The following is a 27,355-nucleotide window of genomic DNA, read 5'->3' as shown; positions in this document are numbered from 1 at the left end:
GCCCAGTCAGTTTGACACCAAAATTTTAGCCACAGATTTTCAGGATCCAGATGAAATTGCTCTACTGCAGATGAGTTACACTAACTTCCTGATTGTAATGATTCATGCACTTCCTTTCAAATTCCATTTTTCCTTCTCATGTGCTCTATAGCCTATTTCCAGAAAGAATATTTATTACACCAGTCTTTACTAGGTAAGTGTTGCTTTTCTTAGCCAGCTGTTTCTGTTCTGCTTTCCTTTTAACAGGAAGATGAAACAATTAAAAATTAGTCAGTCCATATTGTACTTTTTTTTGCTTGCTTTCCAGAAAAAAAATAGTAGATGTGGCCATAGGAGGCAGAATACTGAACTCTGGCTGCACAGGGCATTTCTGTAGCTCTAATGTAGTTTCCTATGTCCACTATTAGATAATACCAATGTCACCCTAATATTCTCTCTGTGTAAAGGAATCATGTTTTGAAGGTGCTTTGACACATCACAAAGCAAATGGAAAACCCTGTTTGTTACCATTCACATTTGTTTGATACTGTCTGAAACTGGTAAAAGGAAATTAATGGCTTACAGCTTGAAAATTATCACTAGCAGTGGCTTTTATTTAATCACTCCTATAATTTTCAAAGGCTTGTTTGAATTCTTAATTGTTAGTGTACATACCTCCTCTAAATTTCCATCTGATAATATTCTTCAGCAATATTCTTTAGTGTGGAACTTTCAGGTGATGTTAAAATAATAAAAGATTATTAAAAGAGACTTTTAATCTTTTAGAATCTCTTTAATTGTTTCTCCCTCCTTCCTCTTTGCTTTTGTATGTCTCAGCTTACACTGCTTTCCTGTCTTTGATGAGTCATTGCATTTACTTTGTACTGATACTTTTACATTTCAGCCTGGAACGTTGATTTTGGTTTCCTTGTTTTCTGATCAGAAAAAGCACATTTTTTTTTCCCCCTGTAAGTATCACTGGACTTTTGTCAGAGCAGAGAAACCTTCTTTTCTAAGTTGTGATTTCACAGCATGTGGTATGCAGGTGTATCTGGTCCCTTTTGAAAATGCTTGGTGCTGTTTCCTACTAGCAGTCCAGGTCCTGGAGCGATGTTGCTTTATAATTCAGCTGAATATTATAAAAATCTAAAACATAAACAGTATAAAATATAACAATCAATATATATAAATGAACATTTCAAATACCAAAGACTCCCACCTATACAAATATAAAATCCCTTTTACTCCTTGTCTCGGCCATAGGGTGGCACTGGCTATTGCTGAGCATTGATGTGTGTCCTAGGACTAGTACAGCCCAGTGTTTTAAGTTTAGCAGAGCATTTTCAGAGACTAGGGATCTGGTTCATTCAGGCTGGTCCAAAACAGCAGCTTTTCCCTGACAGGGCTCTGATAGTACCAACTCCAGCTCTCCACCCTCCCTCCTCAGCCAACTACTGGACTTGCAGCAGAGAGATTGGGAAGAGATTTCCTTCTGCACCTTCTCTGACTTCCTTCTCCTGTTCTGCTGCCTGCCTTGCTGCCAGCAAAGGGAAGTATCAGGCAGCTGTGAGAATGAATGCGGCCTCACTCCCTGCGGTTTCCTCCTCTGGGTGGTGCTCAGTTGCCCTCATGCCTCTTCTCTGTGACCCCATCAGCTGTCAGTGACACTCCCTCAGCCTGTGTCTCAGTCCTGCCCGTGGAACCCCCACAGGAGGAGCGGTGTACTGGTGAAGGGATGTTGCCTTTCCCCACCTGCTGCTGCTACTTGCATAAGAAGAAAAAACCCAACCCTTGAATCTTTTGTTTCCCTTTACTTACCATAGAGCCAAGCCTAAAGAGGTGGACAAAGGATAATAAAATCCTGATGATCCAGCAGACTTGGCACAAAACCAAGAAGAACCTTGAAATATTGAAAGGCATTGTAAAAAAATGGGAAGCATTAATCTCAGACGATTTTTGTGATGATGAGAAGATGAAAGTTGGAAACACGTAACTGAATTACTGTTTGTAGATATGCAGCACTTCTGAAGTTAAATCAAAGTATCATGTTCACTGTAGTTAAAGTGGTTAATATTTGCCAGATTAACTTGAGGCATTTTGATGTAAAGTGTAGATAACAGTGGCATAGCGTGCTTACACAGATGAAATGAGACATACTCACCTCCAATGCTTTTCACAGAAACACACCATCAGCACAGCTCCTCTTTAACCTGCAAAATCTTATTTTACTAATACCTTCTACAGGTTATGTTGTAACAGTGCAGGAAGTGATTCATTTTAGACATACAAACGTAGTTATACTTCAGAGTGCTTTATCAGTATTCTGTTTCAACTTCATGTACAGCAGGTGGGTAAAACTTCAACATCATTTAGCTGTATGAGAGCCCCATGGGCTATGCCCACTGTGGCAGCAGATCTATTTGTCAGCAGAATTTCTTCTCACAGCCTACTCTTATCAGAAGACAGATGCGATTACTAAGCTAAAATGGTATGTGAAAACATATGGTGTTTTGGAGCTGCTTGGTTACTGTGGAGGATAAATAGCTCCTGACCCTAACCAGGATCTTTTCATGAAAAAAGAGCGGTGTCCCTATGCCTTATAAAGGCATGGGCAGGCTTATTCCAGCGCTCAAGAAGGGGCGGTAGCGGGTTCGTGCTGCTGAGTTGTTTGGTTTTTTTTTTTCTCCAGCAGCGGTCGCAGGCGAATGAAGAAGTTGAGCTGAAGCTGCGAACACTTCATCCCGGCACTTAGCGGCAAAACTCAGACAAGAGAGGACGACGCAGGTGAAATTAAAAAAAAAAAAAAAAAAAGAAAAGAAACCCACTCGGTCATGGGGAAATCAGGTGAGCAAATGCCTTCGTGCAGTTGGCTGTGTGTTCGCACAAAGTCCGTGCCTGGTTTCGTGCTTGGAAAGCGTTGCTAAAGCGTTCAGTGGCTTTCCTCGGAGAAGGCTGCTTTCATTTGTGCATGGTACAGCCTGGGAGGAGCTTTCTCCCTGACAAAGGGTTGGATTGAAAAAAAAGAAAAGAAAAGCGACCCCCCTCCTCAGCCTGCGCGGTGTAGAGGCAGTTGTATTTCATATACAACTTCGTAAAGTTTGTATTTTGTAACTTAAAGCACTTTTGCTTTGCTGTAAAAAATGACTATGAATCATGTAGCTTTAAAGTAATTTTGTGTCTTGCTGTGTGACAAAACTTATTAGCCTTGCAGATAAGCTGCAGGATGCTTCGAGGGGGGTCAGCTTTATCACCCTTCCTGTCGGAAGGATTTAGATGTAAGATCTGGTTACTATTTAACTGCTGGCAGACTTGCTCAGCTCCTAAGTCTCTCCCCAGCTGTGCACATATTCTTTAAGACTTTCCCTGCTGCTGCTTCCTGTGCTGTTAGTTCCTTCCCCACTGCTGCTGGCTGTCTGTGTGCCCTGCTCAGTTTGGGCTGGAGAGACTTCTCCAAAGCTGCCAAGGAGCCAGAGACCTTCAGAAGGGAGTGCTCAGTGCCCCGAGTTTTCTCCACCTTTGTCCTGTTAAGGTCACGAGTAAAAAACTGTCCTGAATTTCTGAAACAGCTGTGAAACGGGATGGGACTTTTTGTTCTTGTTCTTAGGGCATTGTTTCTGTCACAAATCAGAGCCTAGTGGCATGTTGTCTGTCTGTCCTGTGTGTGAACAGCACATATAGGGACATGCTCAGCAAAACCTAGTACTTGATTAACTCAAAACTTTAGGCCTCTTCAGAGAAACTTAAGGAAAATCTTTGTGTGAGTAGCACTTTAAAGGGCCTCAGCATGGGTGCACTTTTTTAAAAAATTTTTCTTTATTTTTAAAGGTCAGCTTGCTAGATGAGATCAGAGCTGTCTGCAAATATGACTGTAGAGGGCTTACTAGTATGATACCCAGTCCATACAAACCACCTGCTTTTTTTTTGGCAAAGTCCAGCTGCCAGTGGGTGGGTTTGGCCTCATATCCTGACAGCTAGATTGGGATAAATAACCCTATAACAATTTAAATAAGCATAGTTGGTGTGAAGTATCAAGTTCAGCACTTCCCATGCTAAGAAGTACAAACACCAAATCAGTGTAGACATTACATTAGCATTAGCAAAGCACATTGGGCCAAAGCAGTAGAGATGCTCCACTGTGCATCTCACAATCCCCAAAGGAATAAAAATCTCCTTTTGTTTTAATGCATGAAAATTGCTGAAACAGTCATAAGGCAATTACCATGTTCATTTTTTTCCCTGCACATGTATTGCTGTGCATTAATTGATTTTTACAAACTTAGTAACAATGGCAGACCAGAAACTCTCTTTGCCAAGGCTTGGGTAATGTTAGCATCCTTAAGTGGTTATACAAATAGAACTTGAGATCTAGGTATGTGTTAAGAATGTTTTCTATTTGTGTCATGCTTTTCAAACCAATGTTAAACTAGGTCCAGGTTATTGTCTTTGAGCTGTGTGCAATATTTTTAGATGAATCATAAAACTGAGATCCTGTCCTGACAATTGGTTTATTGACTAAATCCCATCTGCCCTTTCTAGTTCACTGAAGTCTTCAAATTCTTGTCTGAGATCATTCAGTGTGGTTTGCCTTTGAATGGGGAGAGCAGCTGTTGTACAGGGTATTGCTCCCTCTGGGTTTTGTGTGAAATACAAAATGTGTTCCTGCTCTAGTGCTCTTAAGGTGCGATGCAGACAAATTTCTCTGTACTGAGGTATATGAACGTGTAACAGGTTGCATGACAGATCTGTTTGTCCTCAGAACAGATTCCTTGCTCCTCTTCTGGGTCAGAAAGGTTAAGGCAGAGATTACCTGGAGGGCTTATTTAAGGATGCTCTAATTCATGACAAGTGGGGCCACTACTTTAATATAAGTGAGCAATTTCTTTAACCTCTTAGTTTTGGTAAATCTGTCTTGAAGTTTAAGTATCCCCACACAAAGAAAACCTGCTGTTGGAAATCTCAGTTTTTTGGTAAAACCTCTCCAGTAATGTTGTATTACTAGTTGTTAGATTATATTTGAAGCAGTGTTCATTCCAAGTGTCAGAGCTAGACAGCACTCTGTGTTTCATTGGATAGAGCTGAGTGTTGAAACCATCAGCATCTCTGACTCAGCTTTCTTCCCTGAAAGCTACAGGCTGATGAAACCAAATTCATACTGAAACTTCCTTGCCAGGGATAGAAAATGCCTCCCGTGGTCATAAATCCTGCAAAACTTAAGCCAAACTCGGAGACCCCCTCTGCCCTCCCCCAGGTGTTATCTTTTCAGACACCGTTTGGATTAGTTGGAGGTGCAGGCAGAGAGCTCTAACCAAGAGCTCTAACCAAGAAGGCAGGGACAGTATTTCTGCAGGAAAGGAGGGGATGGGGAGCTGGCAGCTCTCGGCTGCCCTGTTGCTGAGGCTGCCGTGCTGGCAGGGCTCTGAGCCCGCCGCAGCTGTGCCGGCCGGAGATGGATGGGGTCCTGCGGGCAGCCCCCGTCCCACGGGGGACATCCATCCCTGCCAGCAGCTGCAGGCGATGCTCAGCACAGCAGCTGGCTGCGAGCTCCACTCCTCCGCTCTGGAGCACGTGGATTTCTGCTGAGCAGTGGGAGTCTCTGAATAGGCTGGGATGGAGGTAGGAAAGGCTGCTAAAAGTCTTGTTTCTCCCACTTCCCCCCGTGTGCAGCCTCGCGGGGGAAGGGAGCTTGTCCCGCTCGCTCCCTACGGGGGAATAGCTCTCTTTACTCTGGCAAGTGTGTGCAGACGGTGTCAAGGTCGGGCTCAGTAAATACTGCAATCATTTTACAGAATTTGGTTTTGTTTTATTTTTCTGCTGGTTTTCCTTTTTTCTGCCACTTCTACAAATGTGGGCGGGACTCCAGAGAAAGGGCTGGGAGTTACCCACTGCTCTGCGTGTTGAGTCAGTACCAAAAAAAGAAAAAAACAAAGAGGGGCTGAGAAAGGGTTTTGAAAAAAGGAAAAGAGACAGGAACCAGACTCAGTGCAGTTTTCCATGCTGGTTTTAATCTCATTTAGAAGCATGTGCTGTTTTTAACTCTTCAGATGCATCTTCAGAGTACAGTAAAAAGGACTGTTGTGTTTTCTGCAGAACGAGCTACATCTTCAGCTGAAATGCTGACTTGTATTTCAACATCCTGGTAAGAGACAGCCAAAGCAGGTCATGACAAAAATACAGGCATACTGGACAAGTGACCTGTTTGCTTTCTGAGAAATCAGATACTCCCGAGCTGCCAAAATGGGAAAGAGTTATGCTGGCTAGTTTTACAGGACTGGAGGGGATAGGGAAGATGGATTGTTCTGAACTGTTAGAAACTGAGCTTTTGCATTTGGTAACATTGGGACATTTGCAGAACTTGCCAACACAAGTTACTGTCTTTTTCTTTACACCAGAGCTGAACTGGAGGTGTGGTGGGAAAATGACTTTTCAATACCAAAGTTAATTCAATTCTTAGTCCCACATCTACAGTTGCATGTGGAAGACATTGATTGCGGGGTTCAAGTTCAATAAGTAGCAGAGAAAAAAAAGTCTTCCTGGAATGTGTCAGGCTTTGGCAGTATTCTGGGCCCAATTTTTACCTGTCTGTTGAAGCATCAGGGTTTTGGTGGGGAGGAGAATGCAGCAGCCACCCCATGCAAGAGTGGTTGCTCCTGTCAGCTGTTAGATTGTACCCTTAGCTCCTCATGTTCAAGGCAGATAAATACTGAAACAAGTGGGCAGGGCTCAGGAAGAATAAGATAGAATGTGATGGTCTGCAGTAACTGAGATACCTACCAAGGTTTCCCATGCTATTATGCTGTACATTAAAAAAAAATATATTGAGCATTAAGAAAGCTTTTATTACTGGAAACATGCAAACCCTGCATTTTCTATCCATACAGTTGGTAGTGTGTGTCCTGCCTAGGTTTGAGTTTGCTTCTGTTGATGCTCTATGTGCAGGAACAAAAAGTATGAGAAAACAAGTATTTTGATTTTAACTTGTTTTGTTGTTTATTATTTATCTCAGCAGGCCAGAAGCCTATGTCAGATCTCTCGTTCTGTAGTGGCTGTGCTGTTCTCTGAAAGATAAGTTGGAGCCTATCTCTGTTCTGTTTTTACAGGCAGATCTAGGCAAGTTCTGGCCATTCTGTGAAGGTCTGAACAGCAGCCAGAGCTGGGCTGGGTGGCCCTGCAGAGGGGGATGAGGTGGGGCTGTGCGGGGGCCCAGTTTCCCTGGTGCAGAACTGGCTCCTGTGCAAGTAGGTGAGAGGAGGTGGTAGGAGTCTGGGGTGTTGTGTAGGAAGACAATATGGGCCTGTTTAGGTCACTGTAAACAGTTAATGTATCCCTGGAAATGTTCAAGGTCGGGCCAGATGAAGCTCTTAGCAACAGGGTGTAGTTGAAGGTGTCCCTGCTCAGTGCAGGAGGATTGGCCTAGATGATCTTCAAATCCTTTCAATCCAAACACTAATATTATTCTGTGATTCTATGAAATAAATACCCTTTAAAAAAAGATTTTATATTGTGAGAACTGAACTTTAACCTGTTGAGCAGAGGGATGAAAAACAGGTAGTGTAATTGATAGTAAATGTGAGTAAAGAAAGACTTCTGTGCCTTCCTGCCTGACTTCGGGTACTGGATGGGTGAGTTCACACACATCAGTGATCAGAAGAAATGTGCATGGCCATATTTCCATGCCTCAGGGAGATGCATAAATAAACATACTTTGAGCATTGCCACAGCTATCTTGGATGTCCTTGGCAGAAAAGCAAGGTGGGAGGACATTGGAGCTGATGAGATTAAAACTAGTTCAGGTATGCTTACCCCAAACCATGATAGAACATGAATGGTAGAGGTGTAAAATGCAGGAGCATATCCCAGGAGACATGGGATTGTTCTACCTCACTTTGATTCTTGTTTGCAAAATTCTTCACTTTCCAAAGGCTTTGGTTGGCACCACATAGCCAGCAGTGCTATGGAAAATGAGCTTGGCACTGGGTAAAAACAAGATTATGTCTGTTGCTGTCCATCTACAGAGCATAAGAACATGCAGCATCCAAAATATGAATAGAAAAATTTATTCAATTTCAATTCAATTACTTCTGTACAATTACTCAAAACAACTGATGTCTGTTGTTACTCATTAATAAATATAGTTGTGCCTTATTTTCTTCAATAAATTTCTGTAATTATAAACTCTAGGCAGATACAGCACTGGGGAGAGAAGAGATGGAGAAGATTACATTAATTACTTCTGCATAGTGTGATTCTAACACATGCAGGTCACTTGTGCCTTTGTGTTTGGAAGTGCATGTGCCCTAGGAATTCTGTGGCAGTTGGATTTAAGAATAGGTCTTTCTGATGGGAGAGTCTCCTTAGTCTTTTTAAAAGGGATAGCACCATACACATTAGCTGCCTACAAATGTTATTTCTGTGGCTGTGTGGCATGATTACAATCTTCAGGTGTCCTTCCTGGCAGAACAGTAATAAAAAAAACACACTTGATTTTCTTTCATGCAAAGCCAGGACTGGCTGCTCTGGAGATGATGAGCAATCAATTCCAACCTTATGTAAGATGAACGCTCCATGGAAGGGACTGCTGGCTGTTCTGATTGTTGGTCACTTTGGAGGAGACAGGAGCTGCAAGCCAAGGACTTCTCCTCCCACCCTTGCCTCCAGTGGAAGTGAAAAGTTGCTTCTGTCAGTGCTCAAGACCTCAAGACTGCTGATTAATGCTGCTTGTTTTGTAAATGTCTGTGTCACAGAAGTCTCTGCTGCTTCTCAGAGCTGTGCAGCCTCCAGTTTACCAGGTGTTCCTTTTTAATCAGGGCAGTCAATTGCCTCACTGTTTATAAAAGGCCTTAAGTGAGGAAGTAATCAGCACTGTCTATTATAGCAAGAATAGGATCTGCAATCAAATAGTGACATGACTAATGTCATTGAAGCATTATTGCATTGGCAGCTTCATATTCTCAGGCCACATGCCCCAAATTGTGTGGGGGGGAAAAGAGTGTGTTACATTGTGTGGCTCAGGTAATGCAAGGTTATTAAGTTGCCAAAGTTATTAAGTTTGCTGTAGAGCAAGCACAGATATTAAAATGAGTGGGGTCCTTGTCCATCAGATGCAGCTAACTCAGATATCTCACTGTTGTCCTGAAGCTCACCTCAGTGATAAGCAAGTGTGTGAGCAAATTCAGGCAAAAGTGGATGCTGAGAAACATCACAGAAATTCCTCCCTGAAGGATCTCCTGAGCTGAGGAGAAAGCTATTTTGAGCAGCAAACATAGGAATGTTCCAGGAAACTACTCCCATTTAAACTGATATCTAATTATAGCTCCCAATTCCTTTCACTTCCATCAGCAGTACTTTCTCTTCTAACTTTTAGTAAGGTTACAGGATAACTCAAGTTGGAAGGGAAATCACGTACCAACAATTATGATATCTCTCATAAATGCTTATTGTATAGGATGGGGACCTTGCCCCTTTTTTGAGTTCTTGATTGTGTAAAAGGAGACAAGGAAACCCCACCCAGGATACAATACTTTCTAAACATAGTATTATTAAATCTTTCCTCCAGATTTATACATGGTTTCATTTCTTCTGTATATTTCCAAGCAATCAGCCAGTTATGTTAAAGAAAAAGGGAGTTTAACACTGCAGGAGATCAGTTTTTATGGCTGGAAATAATTCATGAATTGGAGTGTCAGATCAATTTTCCTAAATGACATCAAGCATTAAGAGCCAGTCTTGGAAGATGTTACATTCCCAAATGGGGGGCAAGAAAGTGCAGTTAAATACGTGGAGAAAGAAGCACGGAACATTCACTCACTGTTGCTGCAGACCCAGCCAGCATGAGACCACCCTGAGGCACTTGTGGCTTCAAGCCAAAGTGCTGAGTCAAAGTGCAGTGGAACATAGACTGTCTTCTTAGCATTTCTCATATCAGTTAGACATCCATCACTTCTCCATAGAAGGAATGCTATTCTCACAGTGGGAAAGATTCAGCTAGGGATGCTTTCCAGAGAGTTACGTTTTAAGTATGGATAAAGATTAATAATAAATGTCAGCTCTCTTAGAAGAGTCTAGATGCAAATGTGGTCTTTAGAAGCTGGGATCTCTTTTACTTGAGATTTTTGTTTGTTTCCAGTCAGTGGATATGCTTTGAGGCATTTGTCACAATAGAAGTATCACTTACCTGGGACAGTAACAAAGGACTTTTTGATGTAGTTACTTTACAGTTCCCTAAAGCTTCTCATTGCAATTAATTTTTTCCACAAACCTGTTGGGCATACTAAAAGATGTATTTGCTGCATTCTTATTCCATAACCCACTTGTGCTTCCAGGGTAGAGTAGAGCAGTTCTGTGGAATCAAGGAAGACTGAAGGGATTTCAGTTTTAAAGCAGAGCTTTAAACTCAGTGTTTAAATGATCATTTAATTACCTTTTATGTGTTTTCTATCTACTGTGCATCTCTCTTCTCCATGTATTCTGGCACTTGGCTTCTGTTGTGGTTTAGGAATGGTTTTCTCCAGTTTAGTGTTCCTGCTGAAACCTCCCCAAATGATGCACTGCTCTCTCAATCTCCTCTCCCTCTTCCCATGGGTGGCTGGAGAGGAGAACTGGAGAAACAAAAAGTAAAGACTTGTAAGAACAATTTACTGGAAACAGCAAAGAGAAACTATTTACTGGAAACAGGAAGAAAACAAACAGTAACAATATTAATAGAAAAATGTACAAGACAGGTGAATGATTCATATGCAAATGCTCACTACCACTTGGAGCCTAAAATAGCTGATTGTGCCACACTACCTTGACATGGAAGAGACCCCTTCTCCCATTCCTGGAAAATCATGAGAGGTGGTATAGAATAATCTCTAGGTCCTAGTTGTGCTCCCTCCTGGCTATTGCAAAAATTAGTCGTGGCCTGGCTGGAAGCAAGATTGTTTCTTTCTGCCTGGGTTCTGGGCCTGAAAGAGTAACATGGAAGTAACATGCAGTGTCCTGTTAATAGAAGAGCAAATTTCTAGGTATTTATTTTTGGGGGAAGATTGAAAGGTGGGGTCATTATCTCAATTTACCTCTAATGCACACATTGGGTGAAAACTTTGAGGCCTCTGTCGTGATTCAAAGAGAGATTGAGACAGACATAATGGTACATTTTGCTGTAGGATTCTGAATGAGGCTTGTTTCATAGTAACATAGGGCAATCTGGGTTGGAAGAGACTGTTGAAGGTCCTGTAATACAAACCCCAGAGCAGGCGTATCTTCAACTACATCAGGTTGCTCAGAGCCCCATCTAACCTGACCATGAATGTTTCCAGGGATGGGTTATTCACCACCTCTCTAGGCAGCCTGTGCCAGTGTTCCACTACCCTCATCATAAAAAAATTGTTCCATACATCTAGCCTGAATTCTTTTATTTTAAACCTATTTCCCCTTGTTCTATCACTACAGACCGTAATAAATTGTCTGCTTCTGTCTTTCTTATAAGAGCCTCCTTTAAGCAGAGGCCACAATAAGGTCTCCCCAAAGCTTTGTGTTCTCTAGGCTGAACAGTCCCAACTCTCTTTTGTTGATAGCATTATATATTAATTATTTGAAGGCTAAACAGAAAAACTTAGTATTTATGGAAAGTAAAACATTACCAGTGAAAATTAATCCATAAACAATAGGGCACAAAACACTGAAAAGAAACAATTCCTCTGGAGATTGATACAGGGCTCATATTTGAGTCCCCAGGGTGGATACTTAGGCATAAAAAATATATGCTTGTTTTGCTAGTCATGTGTGTGTTCCTGCTGTAATGTTGTGTGTCCTGAGTGCTGAGGTAAAGGCTACCCACAGCATTTCTGCTGTGTAGGAATTTGGTGCTTTGTGGAACAGTTCCCTGTTACCATCTTGTGGCTCCACCAGAGCAGTGGAGGAGGTGCAGTTGACAGCTGCAAAGGTGATGCAGGGCAGCTCATGTTGTGAAACACATGTTCAGGTAACTCACCTTTCTTTTGGTGCCCAAACTAAAGTAGGAATGGCAGGAGAAGACAGCTCTAACAAGAGGCTGAATGGATTCAGGCATTAAGAGCTCTTCATGCAAGAGAGGCTGTGTAGATTGGCCCTGCTTAGAGACAGTAAGAATTGAAAAACAGAATTCTCTGAAAAACAAATGTGATGGGAAAAGGCAACCTAGATTCCTCTGCCTATTTTTCCCTGTCACACAAGGCTGATCAATGAACCTGGAAGTCCAAGAGCAGAACAGCTGTAAGGTATGCTGTGTACCACATCATAGCCTAGAAATTCATTGTCACATGCTGCCATTATCTTAGCCAATGTTCCAGAAGAATAAGAAATAGAGCCAAATAATTGAGTATTGAGGAGCAAGCAACTGTATCTAATACCTTCAGCTGTTTTACTTATTAAGGTGTGTAATGATTCATGGCCAAACTTAACTCTCTGGCAGTAGAAAATATTTTTTTCTAGCAGCTTAAGCAGTTTACATGAAGGGAAAGAAGTATGTCTCCACAGCTGTTTGGGAAGCTGTTCCCATTTGGGTGGGAGCCTGAAAACTCCCATTAACTCTCACTTTTAATGCCTGGCTTCTCAGTGTATGGAACACTGGTAAAATGGAAAAACTTAACATGCATTCTGAAACAAATCTGAAATATATCTGGCACTTGGGCGTCCCTCTCCACACATCATCAGGCATGGGAAAAGCTGTACAGAGGGAGGTGGTTAGCACATGAGCTTGAGTCACAGAAGATAAGCTTTTCTATAGCAGCCACCTTTGAGGGGAAGGGAGGATGGAGGTTCTCCAGGGACAGCATAGCAGTGCCTGTTGCAGCTAGAAGCAACTCAGTTTTGTCCATGACTTGTTACTCTTCATAAGTCAAAAGATTTGTACAGAGCTACATTATGCAGTATTTCTGTTAATCTATGGACTAAGCACTGACAAAATCTGTATTTCAGTTGACTTTTTTTTTTTTTAATTAGAATTTCAATTTGATGTTGTCATTGAGAGCTAATTTTTTGGATAGAAACTTCCATACTTGCAGGTCAGATTGTTTATCTACTATTTCAGTGCTGAGTGGGTGAGATATTAAGTCTAGGTGATAACAGGCACAAGTTTAGCATGGTCTCAAGAGAAAAAAAAAGTTATCTGGAGTATGTGATGAAACTTTCAAAGCTGTGTTTTCCAATGTCTTTAATTTTTTGGCTGTCTTAACATTTCCTTGCTGGAAGCTTGGACCCCCTGCATCAGGGAAGGGGGTGAATTGGGTAGGCTTGCTTTCCTCAGTGACTTCTCATAGATGCTGTAGAAATTGGTACCTCTGTAACAGAGCAGATGAGACTCTGGCCTGATTGAATCAGTGAGCTGTGAGCAATGGTAACAAGATTGATGGGACAGGTTCATTAGCAAAAAGGAGTTTGTGTGCTTGAATACCAGAAGGGAGGTGCCTGTTTTCCTCATGATTTGCAACTTGTGATACACAAAATTGAGGGATAACTGAAGAGGAGGAAGGTGGTGGGCAGATGTCACCTTGTTCAGCAGGGCTGCTGTGTTATACCAACAAACTGATACAAAAAAAATCCCGAAAGCATGTTATGGAGAATATATTAGATATATGTCCACAATGACAATTTCATCAGGAAAGAGCCAACCCAACTTCAGACTGTGTTCAAAAGATTTAAGGTACTGCATGAAACTGTAATGGCTTTCTTGTGTGCATTGGATACTGAGATTACTTTAGGCTGCTGTATTATCCCAGTGCTATTGAGGAACTGGAGAGAACTCCAAGAGCAGCCTAAAGCATGGGAGTAAGCTGAGTAATCACCTTAGGAAAAAGTTCTGGGGGCAGTGTGTGCAAACTGACAGCTCTATTGTGGGGAAAGTGCATCATTAAAAACAGTGGAAGAAAATATAATACAGCAGAGAATGATTGATTTTAGTTGTCAGGATCAAGTAGTGAGAGGAAGTTGAGAAATCTAAGGTTAATAACAGGAAACTCTTTCTAGTCATAAAATGTTTGGGTTTCCCAAGTGCCTTACAAGGAAAATTATGGTAGTTATGCTAACTGAGATATTCAGAAATGAAGCTGATGAATCATTAGTAAATATAAAAACCCATGCCACAGAGGTTGTTTCTTTCCTTACCACTTCCTGTTTGTGAACATTTATTTGTCTTGAGCCAAATAAAGGTGCATTTTGAGATTTCTATGAATTTGTACTATAAAATTAATTAGAAGAATGGTGCATGTTTCCAAATACTTGCAGAGATATAAATATTTTAGTATCTTCATTCTCTTTAGGTGGTGCTCTGACTAATACAGACAATTCTTGCATGGAGGGACAATCATTTGCATTTTTAATGCATCTCCTTGGAGGAGTCATTTGTTGCTTACTCTGAAATTGGAATGGTGATGAAGTGCACTGAGAGCTTGAAATGAAAGTCAGTCAAACTGATTTTGGTTTTAAACTGACAAACTGATTGAGTAACCTTAAGTCACCTTGCTATCGAGGAAAGCAGTAATGATCACAGTTTTCTTCAACCTTTGGTGAGTCTGTAGCTTCCCAATGGGAGTGTCTGTTAGAGTTTGGTTTTGGATGGAAGTCAGTGGTTCCTTTCATCCTGCTGCCTGTAATGATAATGGTACCTCCGTGTTCTTCTGTCCAGCCTGCACCAGGGCTTGGGTTCAGAGTATGCTTTTTCTGTTATCACTAATGTCTGTATTTGACATGCCTTTCCAATTTTTTAATGTGCTTTCAGCTTCCAAACAATTTGCTGAAGAAGTCTTGAAAGTACACAATGACTACAGGAAGAAACATGGAGTGCCCCCATTAAAACTCTGCAAGAAGTTAAACAGAGGAGCCCAACAGTGAGTTCAGTCCTTTCTTTTCTCTAATGAAATTTGTGACACTTTTATCTGTTAGGCTTAACTGTGTTTACTGCAAAGAAATTTGCCTTTTTACATGCTGATAACCAGTGAAGACTTACTGAGTAGATAGTGTGGGACTCTACTCTTTCATCCCTCATTTACCATCATATAGCAGTAGTAGAAATTAATTTTCACTCTGTCTCACTGGTCACTTGGACACATGTGGTCACAACTGTACAAATCTTTCTTGGAGCCTTTTTCAGATGTGGACCACATCTGTCTGCACTGGTAGGTGTCCTCTGCAGAGGGCAGTTGTCTAAAACATGCTTCACCACCACTTCTGTCAGATGAGAGATTGTCATCTGCAGAAGAAGATCTACTCCTGCTGAAATAGTGAGAATAGAACTTTTTCATGGTAAGAAGTGGTGACTGGTCTAAGATGAGTGGAATCAGGAGGAAGTAATTTCAGATTAATTTATCTATCTCCCAGCCACAAAAGTTAAAGTATTATATGTTGTCTGTTCTGTCAGGAAGGAAACATCTTGCCTCTACTCCAGTGTTGAAGACTGCACAACTTCTCAGTCTAACATACAGTGAATCCACCTCCCTGCTCTTTGACTTGAGTCTTCCTTACAGAAATTTGAGTCCCATACTGCTTTTCCTCTTTACTGTAGTTATGATAACCATATTAATTCCTTTCTCTCACAGCAATCTTTTTCAAAAAGTAGATTTAAAAATTTTCAATTTTTTTTTAATGATGATCCTCACAGTACAAAGGAGACAACTGAAGGAGTAAATGCTGAATAAACTATTCAAAAGAGAAATTATACTGAATGGTAGGCAGTTTGATCCCTACTCTAGACATAAGATCTCCTCCCATTAGCTTTCTACCATAACCAGGCAGATTTCTTTGTGCTGGGTGATTTGGAGAGAGAAAAGCTGAAGTCTTTCCAGAACCTTATCTATTGTCCCAGCATGATGGGACATAGATGTCACAGAGATGAACTGGCTCCTGACTCCTAGATTTCTCCCAGGTGTTGTGCTGTACAACACACCATGTAAATGGCAAGTGGACATGACCTCTGGCACCAAGAAAAATCTTGGTGATTTCACTTTTTTTTTTCCTTGAGACACCATTATAACTGGATACAGTATTTCTAAAATGTGGAATGCTAGTGACTCATTCACCAAACTTGTAATCTGCTGGGACTTTCCTTCTGTTCTTCTAAGGGTTTTTTTTTTTTTTTTTTGTTCTGTTTTTCATGCTCACAGTGAGAAAGAGATTTCATTGACTTGTCAATAGCACTTGTTGAGTGTCAGAAGTGCAACACTCAGTTTGAACAAGTCAGCTTGTATGAATAGTTCAGATTATTCTATCAAATATGCATTGCTCCACATTTATCTCTGAGTGTGCTGTTGCCCTTGCTGGGTATTTTTAGATCCTTCAGAAATTCTTCACAACCCTCTTTGGTCTCAGCTGATGCCCTGCTGCAATGAACAACAATAGGAAACCTCTCTTTGCTTGAGGTCTATAACTTAACTTGTAAGAATTAAAAGACATGAAATTGAAGAAATCTCATATTTTTCAAGACAGATTTTGTATATTCTTAAATTAAAAGAAGAACTTCACCTTTTCTTTGGGTATATTCTATATATAACCTTGGTTGGTATGTATTTGGATGCTTTTCTCTCTGGGTGCTTTTCTGTGCTTCTCTACCTGAGCTGAAAATGGTATGTTTCCTACTATTTTCAGGCCCAGTCATTGTGACAGGTGAACTGACTATTGGATCCCTGCTTTAACATGAGATGAGTCAGCCTCAGCAGGTGTCTGTTTATCTCTGACTGTAATGAAGCATAGGGTGATGATCTCAGATGAAAATCTCATGCTTTCAGCTGCCTGAGCTGGAGTGGATTAATCACCTTTTGTCTCAAATCCCTGGCAGCTTCATCCACCTGCAATGTGTACTTAGTCTCAGTCCTGCCTCTAACTTGGGATATGAGGATCCTGAGGAAAATTACAGGACTGTAGAGATAGCATCTAAAGATCCTCTAGTCCAGGATCTAGCAAACTGACAACTGACAAGTTTTCATTATTTCTAAATTAATGGATGTATCTAATTACTCTTCTTTTTGTTTTGGTGGGTGGATTAGGGCAGAAGGAAATTAGAACCTAATGACTGCAGTGCTAGCTTGGGTCAAAATGTTCAGCTGTGCAAAATTTGTGTCTCTGGCAGATGCCAGTAATTCATGATTAGGGAAGGAGTAGGAAGACAAAACAAATGTGATCCTTCCCCCATTATCTTCTTCTGGAAATTACAGATTTATTCTGGAAATTACCATTTTCCTAAGCAGTAAGTTGTATCCTCATTTATTTGTTGCTGTTGTTTAATATGCTGTGAAGATTCCTCCCCACATCCATACACTGTGAATTTGCCTCTCTCTTTTTCACTCACTTGTGCTTTGGTGCCTGCATTGTCCTGTGGCAATGACTTCTGTTGCACAGTTTGAAGAAGAGCTTTGTCTCACTTCAAACACATTTCACTTGAATTTTAAATCTATGACCTGATGACTCTGTGTTGCCACTATAAGAAATAACAAATGGTTTTTCCAATTTCCCTATCTCTGTACTGAAGCCTTTTCAATGCTGAATAAACAGAGTAATTGCTTTACCCATGATGTTCTTCTTAACCCTATTGTTCTAAGAATATAAAATACATCCCACATTCGCACACATGTCAAATTCTATAGAAACAGTGCTGCTTATCTCTGTGTTGGTTTACACAGTTGTTGCCTCAGATGTGATCCCCTTGTCTTCCACCTTGTTGCCTGGTACATTGCTCTTTTTTTCTATTTGACTTTTTTTCTTTCATTTGTAAATGTAGGGGGTTTGTGCTTGCTTTGACTGAATTACCACTTCTGGTTTTTTTCTAGTCTCCTTGAGAAGATTTAATTTACTCCTGTGAGGGACCTAGAAATGCCAGGAGGTGGCACCTGTAGCAATTGCTGTAGGTACTTCCCTTTCCACTGGCAGCTGTGGCTGAGGATGGCTGCTGGATTTCCAGGTGCTGGTTTAAATGTGGTGCAAGGGGATCTGCCCTTTGATTTCTCCTAGGCCCTTCTCAGAATTTATACAGATGCTCATGAAAGACAGGGAAAATATGTTTTTCCTTTCCCCAACTCATTGATCTATGTAACCTTAAAGCATCTCTGTCTTCAGGGCTTTGCAACTTGACTTAAACCCGTCATCTTCCAACACAATTCCTTCCTTGAATATCCTTCTCTTCCTCCTGTTCCTCCTCCTTTCTGCTCATTGCACCTGTGGTCCCTGACTCAATGTGTGGATTCCTTTGCTAGGTATGCAGAAGAACTGGCTACCACAAGAGTCCTCAAGCACAGCTCCGAGTCTGCTAATGGGAATTGTGGAGAAAACCTAGCATGGGCATCCTATGACCAATCAGGTGAGCTCTTTTCTCTTGTTGTCTCACAGACACCTGATAAATGCCTTATCTCAAGTACTTTGGGCTGTATCTGGTAGCAAGAGTGCTGGAGTTTCCTCTACTTCAAAAATGTATCCAGTGTAGCCCAGCCCAAGCTCCCTGGGGACAGGCTGGTGGTTTGCAGCCACCTGTGTGTCCTGAGAGCAAGCAGCATATGTGGGCACAGAGGGAGTAAGGGACTGTGATGGTGTGTTATGTCCCTTTGGAAGGAGGACTTGGCAGCCACACTGCTCCCTGTGTCCCTGCTGTGGAGCTGTCTTTAGTGGTGCTTGTGGGTCCATGCAGGAGAGAAGGAAGTTGACAATGGCCCCTACTTCACCTTTGTCCTTAGTTTGTCCCAGCCAAAGAGAGGTCTGCCCACAGCCCAGCTGTGGTCAGGGAAGGGGAAAAATGTCTCTTGCACACTGCACAGCAGTTCCTGTTTGTGGGGGCAAAAGCAGGGGACTGGACACCAAAGTAACAGTGGCTAATGTCCTTCCACTAATATCTTCCACTCTGTCAGCAAACAGCTTTAAGCCCTTTTCATTATTACATTTTTGAAGACTATTTTACTCCATGTATTTTCTGATTGTAACTGTAATTTGTAACTGGGAGCCTTTGGTTTGGGAGCCCCAGGAGCTGAATTTTGGTCAGGCTGACAGCCTGTAGTGAGCCCTCAGCTGCAGAGAGATTCAGCAGGTTCTTCCCTCCTGCCTCCTTCCAGTGACCAGGGCTCATGCCTCAGCCTGCTGGGACAGCAGGTGGGCTGTATTACAAGTGACCACTTGCTTTCTTTGTTCCAATCTACCCCTGGAATTTCCAGCACAGCCCCAAAGAAACAGAAGCTCATTTCTGTAGGCTGGAGGCTCTGTTTGAAGGACCTGGAAATTTTAGTGAGTTTTAGTCCCAGGGATGCTGTTTGGTTCCTCTTCAAGTGCCAACTCTAGTCCCAGTTTTCCTGTTGAAAAAGAAACCCATGGTGGAAAAATACAATTTGATCTGCTCATATTTGGCATTCTATCCTTTGCAAGGGTGTGAGGAAAGGATTGGGAGCAGCATGGGAAAACACAGATGCATGGCAGAGTTTGCATAGTGGCTATGACTCACTGACTGAGCTTAGCTCTTTCTTGTTTGTGTTACTGGCCTGTGCTCCTTCTCTTGAGGTTAAAGCCACAGAATTCCCTTTTAGAGAGCTGGAAAACATAACACACAAGTCCTTCTACATAATGTCTATCTGTCTTTTCTCTGGATGTGGTCTGTTTTCTTCAATGCACAGTTTCCATACATAACTTTCCAGTTTTGAGAAGTTTTGCTGGTTTTTATCCACAGAATTAAATACCATGCTGAGGAAATTAAGCTACATCCTCTTTTGTTCTGTGAAACATTTCTACTTTTCCAATGCATCAGGATCACAAGTACCAGAATGGGAAAGCTAGTTCTTCAAAGGAAGTTATTTTCTCATCTAGGCTTAGTCTTCACCTCTGTCGAGTTGGTTCATTCTTCCTCTTTTTCTCATATAGTTCTCTCTGGATAGTTAATTTGTACCCTGCTCAATGAGGCAGAAATTTGGATTAAGACATCCATTCAGGGGCTTAACAAAGGCAGGCAGTGTCTTCTGGTTTCTTTCCCAGATAAAGCAAGACTCAATAAACCTCTAGAATACTCTGTATTCTCTCTCAGAAAGTGATGGTGTTGTTTATTTTGGCTCTTGCTGAGTTCTGTAATAATGCCAGAAGATGCATTTCTTGTTTCAAGGAAGGCTTAAGCTTTCAACCATAAAGCCTTCTAATATGACTCCTCTCCTGGTACAAGAATACCTTGAATTCTATTCAGGATTTTAGAGTTACATAGCCTAAAGCTGTTGCTAGAAATATGTTTATCCCTGTAATCCAAGAAAGAGTTGACAGCTGTTTCCTCCCTCCAGTCCTGCAGGAACTGCTCTGTGGCAGACTTTTCTTTGTCTGTGTTCAAATAAGTGAGCTGTCATCTGCCACTAATGCAGAGACTGCAGCCTGCCTTGGCAGCTGTGCTATGTCAGGCTTCAGGATGCCTCATCTCATTTCTCATGTGTTGGGGGCTGCAGGCAAGCACTGGATGTCTGAATTCTGTTTGGGATGGCTGGTGTGGCTGAGAAGAACCTGCCCTGTTGCTGGTGGAAGTACTATGGTTTATGATCTCTAGAGAGAGTTCATGTTAAATCCACCTTCTTTCCCCTCAGACTGGTGGAAGGAATGTTGTGAAAACTTAGTTTATAAGTAGATCACCAAGGTGCTGCCCATTTGCAGAGAAATATGGTCTGCGTGATTCTATTAGAATGTTTTTGGCAACTTAGTGGGCTTACTTGAGGATTTAAGCTTTCTTTGGTATGAGGAGAAACAGGCTGGGCCCAGAGAAGTTAAATGTCAAGGGGAGCTGAATACAGGAATAGGGCTGCCACAGCATTGTGTTCCAAATGATGAGGCTGGGAATGTGTGTCCAGTCTTGCACAGGCTGGGAATATGTTTCCAGCCTTACACAAACACACATATATCACAGACATGTGTTTATGTGTAGAGCAGCACAAACAGATGTAGTCAGTATTTAAATGAACAGCACCAGTGGCCTCTTCCTCTTTCCTTTTCCAGATGATTCCAATATATGTTCCAATATATATTACTGGAGTATATATAAATAAATTAATATAGTATATCAAAATACAAGTATCTATTTCTCAGTAAATTATTTAAAAGTAGATATAATGTATATTCTATGGTGTTAAATTACATATGTTTATATATATATATATATAAAATAGAAATATAATTCCAGTGTGGATCCCAGCAGTAACTGAGCTCAGACACTCAGTCTGCCCAGTAGCTGTCCCTGGATCCTGATCTCACCAGTAGCTTGCACCTGGACATACCCTGAGGCTGAAGTTCCACTCCAGTCACCAGCACAGTGCATCTCATACACACAGGTCCCTGCCTGCTGACCAGAACTGCTGGTACCAGTTGTTGGCACTCACACCCTCAATATCTACACAGAATGGAGCTCCTCACCCAGGAGAATAGCTAAAAATGACATTTAATGAGACAACAGCAGAGCTGATGAGATGCAGAGCATGGCCAGGTCACTGCTCACATGCAGGGGGGACATTATTTAGACTGTTAGTCCTACATGTGGACTGAGCCCACATGGTCACTCCTCTGACCCTTGGAGGAAGCTTGAGGCACAGTCAGTGTGGCCACATTGCAAGCATGTACCTTGTGTAAGTAAAATTAAATCACTGTGCTGGTTCTGGTCCCAGTCTTGGGCAAAACTATACTTGGACATTAGTTCAAGGATTGTTGCACCAAGTTTTCACCTGAGGAAGATTGTCCATCATGACTGAAATTCATTAGAGTGAGATTCAGCCTATTCTGAAATGAACATCGAGTAAGCCTAGCTGAGCAGGTCATCAGTGAGCTGTCTCTCACTGGGACAAGGGTGGAGTCAAACTGTGTTTCCATAGTGAAAGTGTTGAAACTCTGAGTGTAGTTTACAGCAGTGCAAAGAGGAAGGGTGATAAAAAAAGCCCAGCAGAATATTTATTAATCAGTTCCACAAGCAGAGCAACAGAAGAGAAGCTGCAGCTCTGACTGCAGGGCAGATCCATGTGCCTCTTGAGAGGAGTAAACTTTATCATTTCTGCTCTGATCAGGAATGAAGAATGTGAGCAATTTCTTTTCTGTGTATTTTTCCTTCTGACTGAAAAGCATTGTGAACAGCAACCAACTTCCTTTGCTTTGGGGGAACTTTGGGAGCAGGGGGAGCTGTTCTCAACACAACAGTGAAAAGCAATCAAAACAGACTCTAAATATGACTGCATCATTTATTCCATAATACATTTAAATGGAAATATTGTGGTCAGTTTTCTGAACCAGTAAGTCTGGGGATGCAAGTTGCTGCTAAAGCAGGTAGGCTCAGGGCACTCCTGACCCTTGTGCTGTTTTCTCTCTGGAAGCCTGGAGGTCACTGGGTTCAAAACAGGGGTTTTCCTTGGTCCCCTAGGTGCCAGCTGTCGCTTTCAACACTGGTTTGGCTTGTGTCCCACCAGGGCACTTTTTTTCTGCTCCACAAAGGGCAAAGAATCAGAAGAAAAATATTTCAGAGGAAAGAGAGACTGTTTAATCCCTAGGTACCTACCTGTCTTCTCACGAGGTAATAACTTCCACATTGGATTCCCTCTCACTTCCTGTGCCATGTGACAGATACCATTCATTCCCTTCACTTACAGGACACTTCTTTAACATGATTTCAAGACACAGTTTGTCAAAAGTTGCCTAGTCCTTTGGTGACCTTCTCTTTTGCTGGAAAATAGCCAGTCTTTATTTTCTCACAGTTTATGAGGCCATGACTCTCTTAATTCAAGGATGATGACAGCAATGCTATGTAATGAAAACTTGATCCTGCATGTGAAAAATGGAGAATAGTGATCAGCTTCTCAGCTTTAACTGCCTGGCCTCAGTCAGGTGAAAGCTTTCATCCTTGAAAGCTGGGAGTTAACACATGATAGACTGTGCTGTCCAACTATGCTCATTGTCTTTCAGGTACAGGACTGAGGCAGTCTTACCTGATGTCATTGCTATCTCCCTTGAATTAAAGCAAACAATTTTTCAAATGATAGTATTCTTTAAATTAAAAGAAAATTAATTATTAAGAGATATTGTGTTTGTCAAAACTTCCATCTGCCCTGCATTACTTGCATTATGGAGATTTTAAGTTCTGTCACATGCAGCCTAGGCACACTTCTCAGAGCTACAGTAAGCAGAGTGGGGGTGACTTTCTTTTTAAATACTGTTTCTACCATATCCCACTGATACATTACCAGAGGGAATAAAAAGCTGGCAGCAGTGAGACATCTGCTAAAATCCTGCTTATGTAGTACAGTCACTTCAGCACTAGTACACATAGAATACATGGGCTTCATAAGGCCTGATATGTTGGCAGTCACCTTCTGTACTTCTGTTACAGCCAGCTTACCACAAACCCATCTAAATCCTTCATAGCTATGAAATCTAGAGTGGGACAGCATGATCTGATTGGTTTGTTGTGTGGATTTTACTATGTGCTTTTTCTTTTCCCCTCGTATTGCATAAAGGTCACTATTTGCACTTTCTTTTAATCTTCATTTTAGCTTGAGTGTGAGTAAGAAATGAACAAATAACTAAGTGTAACATACTTCAACCATAATACAGGACTACTAGGTTTGTTTTTCTGGTGGAAGGAGAGCAAGAAAAGAAGAAACCGATTGTTATTCCTGAAACTTTTACTTTGGGAGGCAAGAGATGTTTTGTTACCTTTTTATGTAGAAAAAAATATTTATTCTGCTAAGCACTATTCCTAACAACCAGTGTGGCGTATAAGTTCATAGTATTTCAAGTTCATAAACCTCTCTAAAGAAAGCATTTCATTGAATATTTGCTTATCAGCTAGGGCTCTGACAACCAGCTTGCCAGGCTAACATCATCATCCTTTTAGCTGACTTCAGTCATAACAAACTGAAGTTTAAAGAAGTTAACACAGTGTCTGACTTCTAGAAGTGCACAAGTTTAAGACTTTTTGCTGCAAAATAGCAAAGCATGACTCATTGCTCTTCTGCAGCCAGCAGTCCACCAGGGACCAGCATTCTTCATGATGTCAGGCTTAACAGCTTTGGCAGCTTGCTTTGAAATCTCCTGGCCTTGTGTGGATGATACATCCTGGAATGCTAAGCAGAAATTTAATTATTGAGGTTGCTCAGGGAAAAACCTGACCCCTCTTGTCCCCCCAGTGTTTGGCACAAGAATTTCCTAACAACCAGTAATGGAAAACAAGTAACATTTGACATTTGTCTGCACTGCATCTTCACATTCTGGTCTGAGCTATATCCCTGGCTGTAGTCATGGTCCTCATACAGCTGTTGTCAGGGAAAGCCTTGGGTGGAATGAGACAATGCTGGACACACAGGCTTCCACACAGAAGCAGCTCCTAAGTATGAATATTTGAGGTTCCTGTAGTACCCCAGATTATAGTGCCTCAAAATGGACCTTCACAATGGCTTTAGTGCAAGGTAGAAACCACTAAAAATAAATGAACTCAGAAATCAGAAATATTCAGTGCTGGCGAGAACACAGGAAACTAAAGAGACATCACAAATTTAACTTTTCTTTGGGTTACCTGGAGCTGGAAGGGGTAAACATCCACAGGTGTGACCTTTTGCTTAGAAAACCTGGCACAATTAGGCATTTTCAAACACATTTCAAGAGGAAGAAGAAACTGGTGAGAGCTGTATGTATAAGCCTGCTGACAGAAGCACTTATCCAAGATGAGGGAGATGTGTCTTCATTACCTTCCAAGCTGAAAGTTACAGAAGATCCTACTGGCCAGGCTGTAAGAGCTACACTTTTCTGTTTATGTCATGATTCTGCAGCACATTTCTTTTGTCTTTCAGGAAAAGATGTGGCTGACAGATGGTACAGTGAAATAAAAAATTACAGCTTTCAAAACCCAGGGTTTTCTTCTAGGACAGGTAAGTTCAGACTGGAAACTGTCTCTTCAAAAATGAAACTTCTACTATTATGCTAAAAACTGACAAAAGTGTAAAAAAAACTGAAAAAATTGAAAATAAGCAAAATTTGTAGGTTTTTTCAGTACTGTATTTTTCCCCTGACTTCAAAGTTTTGAACAGGCAACTTATTTTTAAGGTAAATTAATTTGTATGAAATACTGAATAGGAATCCCATAGGAGTCTCACTAAATGTACTGTGGTGTTGTTTACATTGACCTGTGACTTCTGCTGAATTATATCACTCCACTCACAGAGATCACTTCAGCTAAAATTTGGAGACCAGGAACAGGAACAAGGAACTAGGTTGTTGGCTGCATATTAACAACCTAGTGCAAAATGAATGTTGTTCCTCAAATAATGCTCAAGCAAGAAAGGTACCTGACCTTGTTTCAGATTAAGAAAATGACACTTTTCTCCCTGACTTTGGGATTTGCCTATGCATAGTGGGAACAACAATGTGGGGGTGGCTATTAAACTAGACAGAAGAAGCCACAGAAACTGTGGGGTTTTTGAAGAGTTGCACATGCAAACACATGGGGGAGTATGAGGCAGTTAAAGCAAATGAATAATAGTCACTCCCAGAACTGCTGTTCACACTGCAGGGAGTACAGACTGTGATGTCTCTGTCAAATTTTACATCAGATACTTACCAAACTACTCCTTCCACAACTCTCCTGCTACATGTTCTTATTTGGATACAGAACATGGAAATGGGAATAGTAGTGTGAAAACAAGTCAGGTTAGGGGTTTTCAAGACAAAATGCTACAGGTAGGGTTCCTTTTCATGTCCTTCTCATGTTACACAAAGAAGCAGCTGTGTATTGTCCTTTTTTCCCCCAGCACCTCACATGTTAAAGGAAATGTTACAGATTTAGTATCTAAAGGGAATGTTTATGTTTCTCTCTCTTTCTTCAGGTCACTTTACAGCAATGGTTTGGAAGAACACAAAAAAGATAGGAGTTGGAAAGGCATCTGCTAGTGATGGCTCAACGTTTGTAGTGGCTAGATATGATCCAGCTGGAAATGTAGTAAATCCGGGCTATTATGAAGAAAATGTTCTTCCTCCAAGAAAATAACTTTATTTTTTTTAAGGTAGTCTTATTGCTTAATGACAAGTGAACCTGGATTTGGACCTAATAGTGTTGAAATGAAGCCCAATTCAATGAAATCTGTTTGATACTTCTGTTCATGTCTCAGTGTGGAGGAAGCAATTACATTTTGCTTGAGTCAATCTGCACATCAGGCCCCTGCTGTTTCAGAGGGGACCTCAGGTTATTTGAGGATGAACTATAAGCAGCATTTCTGAAGGATAACATGGGTAATTTTTTTTTAATTGTTTGCATGAACTCTGTGTCAGCATGTGAGTAAACACATGTTGGATTTTTTTTTTTTTTTTTTGAACAAACAAATGTATAGCTTTCTGGAAACTGAAGATACCAGCTTGTAATTATATTATGTACTCCCAGCTGTCCAATACTTCTTAATAACTGTACCTTAGTTGCTCTGTCTTTACCTCCTGCTGTTGTAGGACCCTACTCTCTGCAAATGGAACACATGCAAAACTTCCTGTATGAAAGGTACACGTGTAAAATGTAGTGGAATTCAGACCTGTGTGTTTTTATTAAGAGGATCTTGCAGAACACTAAAAGGCTGCTGGCCAAACTGTGGCCAGCAACCAAGCTGTAACTAATGCATGATCTAAAAAAAAACCCTAAAATTTTTTAATCCCATTTTAGATGCTGATATGTAAAATATGTTTGAGATGAGTATATTTTAAGTTCAAAGTGCATCCTACAGTTTACAGTACGTACCTTGTATTATAATCAAATTGTTTACTTCCATTGCATAAAAATAAGATTCTACTTTTTTGATATTTATGCACAAAAATATTTCTTTGATGGTGTACTTTGGATTTTGTTTCTCAGTAACTTATTTTTATTTCCTAAGGCATATCTTTTAAAGGTGTCATGCTATACAGGCAATAACATTCGCAAATCATCTCATCTTCTTTAATAATGTAACAGTAGGGGTATTCACATTGTCATAATTAAAAGATGTTTGCTCTTTATTAATATTATTCAATAATAGTACTACTTCATGTGCTGGATTGATGCCTTGAAAACAATGAAGATTTAATTTCCTTAAGAACAAGCCAAGCAAAAATTCTGGGGACACTCTTTCCTCTGATTAAAAGTGGATTGGGCCATTTTGGCCACGTTCATATACTCTGCTTCAATTTGGGGGTTTGTTTTCTTTGTAAAAGTTTCTCTTGACTTTTGCTGGGATTCTATATGCCATAATCTAGTTCCTGGACAGTGCCATTACAAAAATACTTCTTTTTGTTTACACAGTTGTAATAAACTGCACTCTTATGGCTTGATTATTTGTCACTGTGATGCTGTTTGTTACAATTCTTTTGGTGTAACCAAGAATTTGACACATATCATGAACAACTGAAAAATAAATATTTTTGAATATTAACTACTCAA

The 27,355-nt window shown here is 41.0% G+C and overlaps 1 protein-coding gene and 1 long non-coding RNA gene across 3 annotated transcripts; one reads left to right on the top strand and one right to left on the bottom strand.

Annotated features, from left to right (window-relative positions):
• GLIPR2 (GLI pathogenesis related 2) lies at positions 1-27,355 on the top strand. 2 transcript variants are annotated; one of them, XM_064705702.1, is made up of 6 exons: positions 1-193; positions 2,669-2,823; positions 14,714-14,822; positions 18,177-18,280; positions 24,750-24,827; positions 25,782-27,355. In XM_064705702.1, exons 2-6 carry the CDS (start codon positions 2,811-2,813, stop codon positions 25,940-25,942), a joined length of 465 nt encoding a protein of 154 aa, XP_064561772.1. In that variant the 5' UTR covers positions 1-193; positions 2,669-2,810; the 3' UTR covers positions 25,943-27,355. The 2 variants fall into 2 exon arrangements, with proteins under 2 accessions (XP_064561772.1, XP_064561773.1); XM_064705703.1 differs by having other exon boundaries at positions 2,672-2,823; positions 25,782-27,353.
• Positions 782-2,629, bottom strand: LOC135444286 (uncharacterized). Its single transcript, XR_010439196.1, has 3 exons — positions 2,141-2,629; positions 1,798-1,879; positions 782-1,125 (listed from the first exon to the last, which is right to left on the bottom strand). It is a non-coding gene; the product is annotated as an uncharacterized LOC135444286 (long non-coding RNA).

The sequence above is a fragment of the Zonotrichia leucophrys genome, chromosome 2, assembly GCF_028769735.1.
Source record: "Zonotrichia leucophrys gambelii isolate GWCS_2022_RI chromosome 2, RI_Zleu_2.0, whole genome shotgun sequence".
In the NCBI taxonomy this organism is placed as follows: domain Eukaryota; kingdom Metazoa; phylum Chordata; class Aves; order Passeriformes; family Passerellidae; genus Zonotrichia; species Zonotrichia leucophrys.
Note: the sequence above shows the minus strand (reverse complement) of the source record. Positions and strands in the feature narration are given on the sequence as shown.

Excerpts from the sequence above, each read along its gene's own strand:
- GLIPR2 (XM_064705702.1), top strand. Across the intron at positions 18,281-24,749 it reads GGCATCCTATGACCAATCAG|GAAAAGATGTGGCTGACAGA; the intron begins GTGAGCTCTTTT and ends TTTGTCTTTCAG. Across the intron at positions 24,828-25,781 it reads AGGGTTTTCTTCTAGGACAG|GTCACTTTACAGCAATGGTT; the intron begins GTAAGTTCAGAC and ends CTCTTTCTTCAG.